The sequence below is a fragment of the Mizuhopecten yessoensis genome, unplaced genomic scaffold (assembly GCF_002113885.1).
Source record: "Mizuhopecten yessoensis strain PY_sf001 unplaced genomic scaffold, ASM211388v2 scaffold9079, whole genome shotgun sequence".
NCBI classification, from domain to species: domain Eukaryota; kingdom Metazoa; phylum Mollusca; class Bivalvia; order Pectinida; family Pectinidae; genus Mizuhopecten; species Mizuhopecten yessoensis.
Window position 1 is genome coordinate 22470 of NW_018407868.1, and position 1673 is coordinate 24142.

Here is a 1673-nt window from a genome sequence, read left to right on the forward strand (position 1 = left end):
TGGCTCAAGCCCCAAAAAGCACTTAATAATCATAGATTAGGCCCAACAATACGAAAAAACTCGCCCAAGTGTCGTAAAATTCACGCAATAAGGATTAAGAGTTTGCGGCGGGGGTTTCCCCCGCCGCAGCGAAAAAGTAAAGCTCAACAGCCGTCGTGTTGTTTCGTTTCCCTGTAGAGACACCTAGAATATCGAACACAGACAGACATAAACGATATGTAATTTATCAGTCTGTAGGTATACTACATTTAGGTTAGGAGAATGAAAAGGAAACCAATTCAAAATCACGTTTGTTCTCAGTTAAACAAGATCTACAAAAATCGTGCACAAGAAAATCGCAAATCATATTAGTTTTGCGTTGATCTGCATTCTGTATATGACCAGGGCCTGCATTCATGAAACCGTTCTCATGCTCAAACTCGGCGTCTGTGCTCAAGTCAAATTTCTTGTTCCCGTAATCATTTAATAAAAAAACATATTTTGTTAATAAATATGGAAGAATGTTGGAGAAACTAGAAGCCGAATACTGTTTCTGTTTACACTTGACTTTATTATCGTGTTACATGATTTAAGCAAGTAACAAGAAAGTCGGCTTGGGCACAAAATCCAAGCTTAAGCATGAGTATGGTTTCATGAATACAGGCCCTGCTATTTGTAGCTGTTGTCATGACGTCACAATGGACGAGAAAGTCATTTTCTGAAACTTCACTGTGACAGAAACTTCAAACGTTTCAAACTGACGTCATGTTCGCTTAGTTCAAGACTTATCTCATGCTCTAGCATATATTTTGTGCTCGGGCCGAATTTCTTGTTCCCATAATAAAATAGTGAAAAATAGTATGTCAATGATTTAGAAACACATTGAACAGAGTTAAAGCCGAATACTGTTTTCAATGTTTGTATTTGACTTTTTGATCGTTTGGCATGATTTTAGCGAGTTACAAGAAAGTTGGTTTGAGCACAGAATCAATGCTTGAGCATGAGAACGGTTTCATAAATGCAGGCCCTGCTATTTGTAGCCTTTGTCATGACGTCACAATAGATGAGAAATAGTCAATAGGACGGAATCTTTAAACATTTCAAATGTTTTCTTAGTTCAAGACTTATCACTTATGTCTGCTGTCGCTCAAATGATTTTTTCGTCGAATACATCCATGGACTCAGCAATTTTTAACAGTATTCAAAAACGCCATGAGGTATCATTATGATGGCATTATAATTTCATCGTTTGAACAAAACAAAAACTTGGCAGCTATGTATTATCATCAGGTAGGTGGAGTTTTCGCTGAATTATATTACACTAGAGTAAAATAAACGTAATTCTATCGTATAAATAGTACTGGAGTGTCACATTTATATTTGTATCGAAAAAAATCTCGATTATATTGCTGACAAGCCTAGATTTAAAATTTTCCATATTTCCGTTTGCTTATGAAAGCGCATACGGCTTATCTGAATACCATTATACTCATTTCAACTTTAAGTGTAATTGAAGTAGCACAATGAAAAGTGATAAAGATAGTTTCGTCGCTGGGGTTCGAACCTGCGACCCTTGCCTAATGCTCTACCACTGAGCTATAGGGAAATTCCCTACCGCTGACGCTTGTAAAGCAACCTAATCAATGCACATTTTTTCTATAAAATACCAAACTGTTTATTACACTATAACTTGT

The 1673-nt window shown here is 36.5% G+C and overlaps 1 protein-coding gene across 1 annotated transcript in view; it reads right to left on the minus strand.

Annotated features, from left to right (window-relative positions):
* Positions 1-1673, minus strand: part of LOC110457300 — a gene marked incomplete at its 3' end in the record, with an annotated part of 33989 nt that overhangs the window by 17423 nt on the left and 14893 nt on the right. The window contains exon 3 of the mRNA XM_021508505.1: positions 148-183. Within this exon, the coding sequence (XP_021364180.1) occupies positions 148-183 (36 nt within the window). The remainder of the gene's footprint in view (positions 1-147; positions 184-1673) is intronic.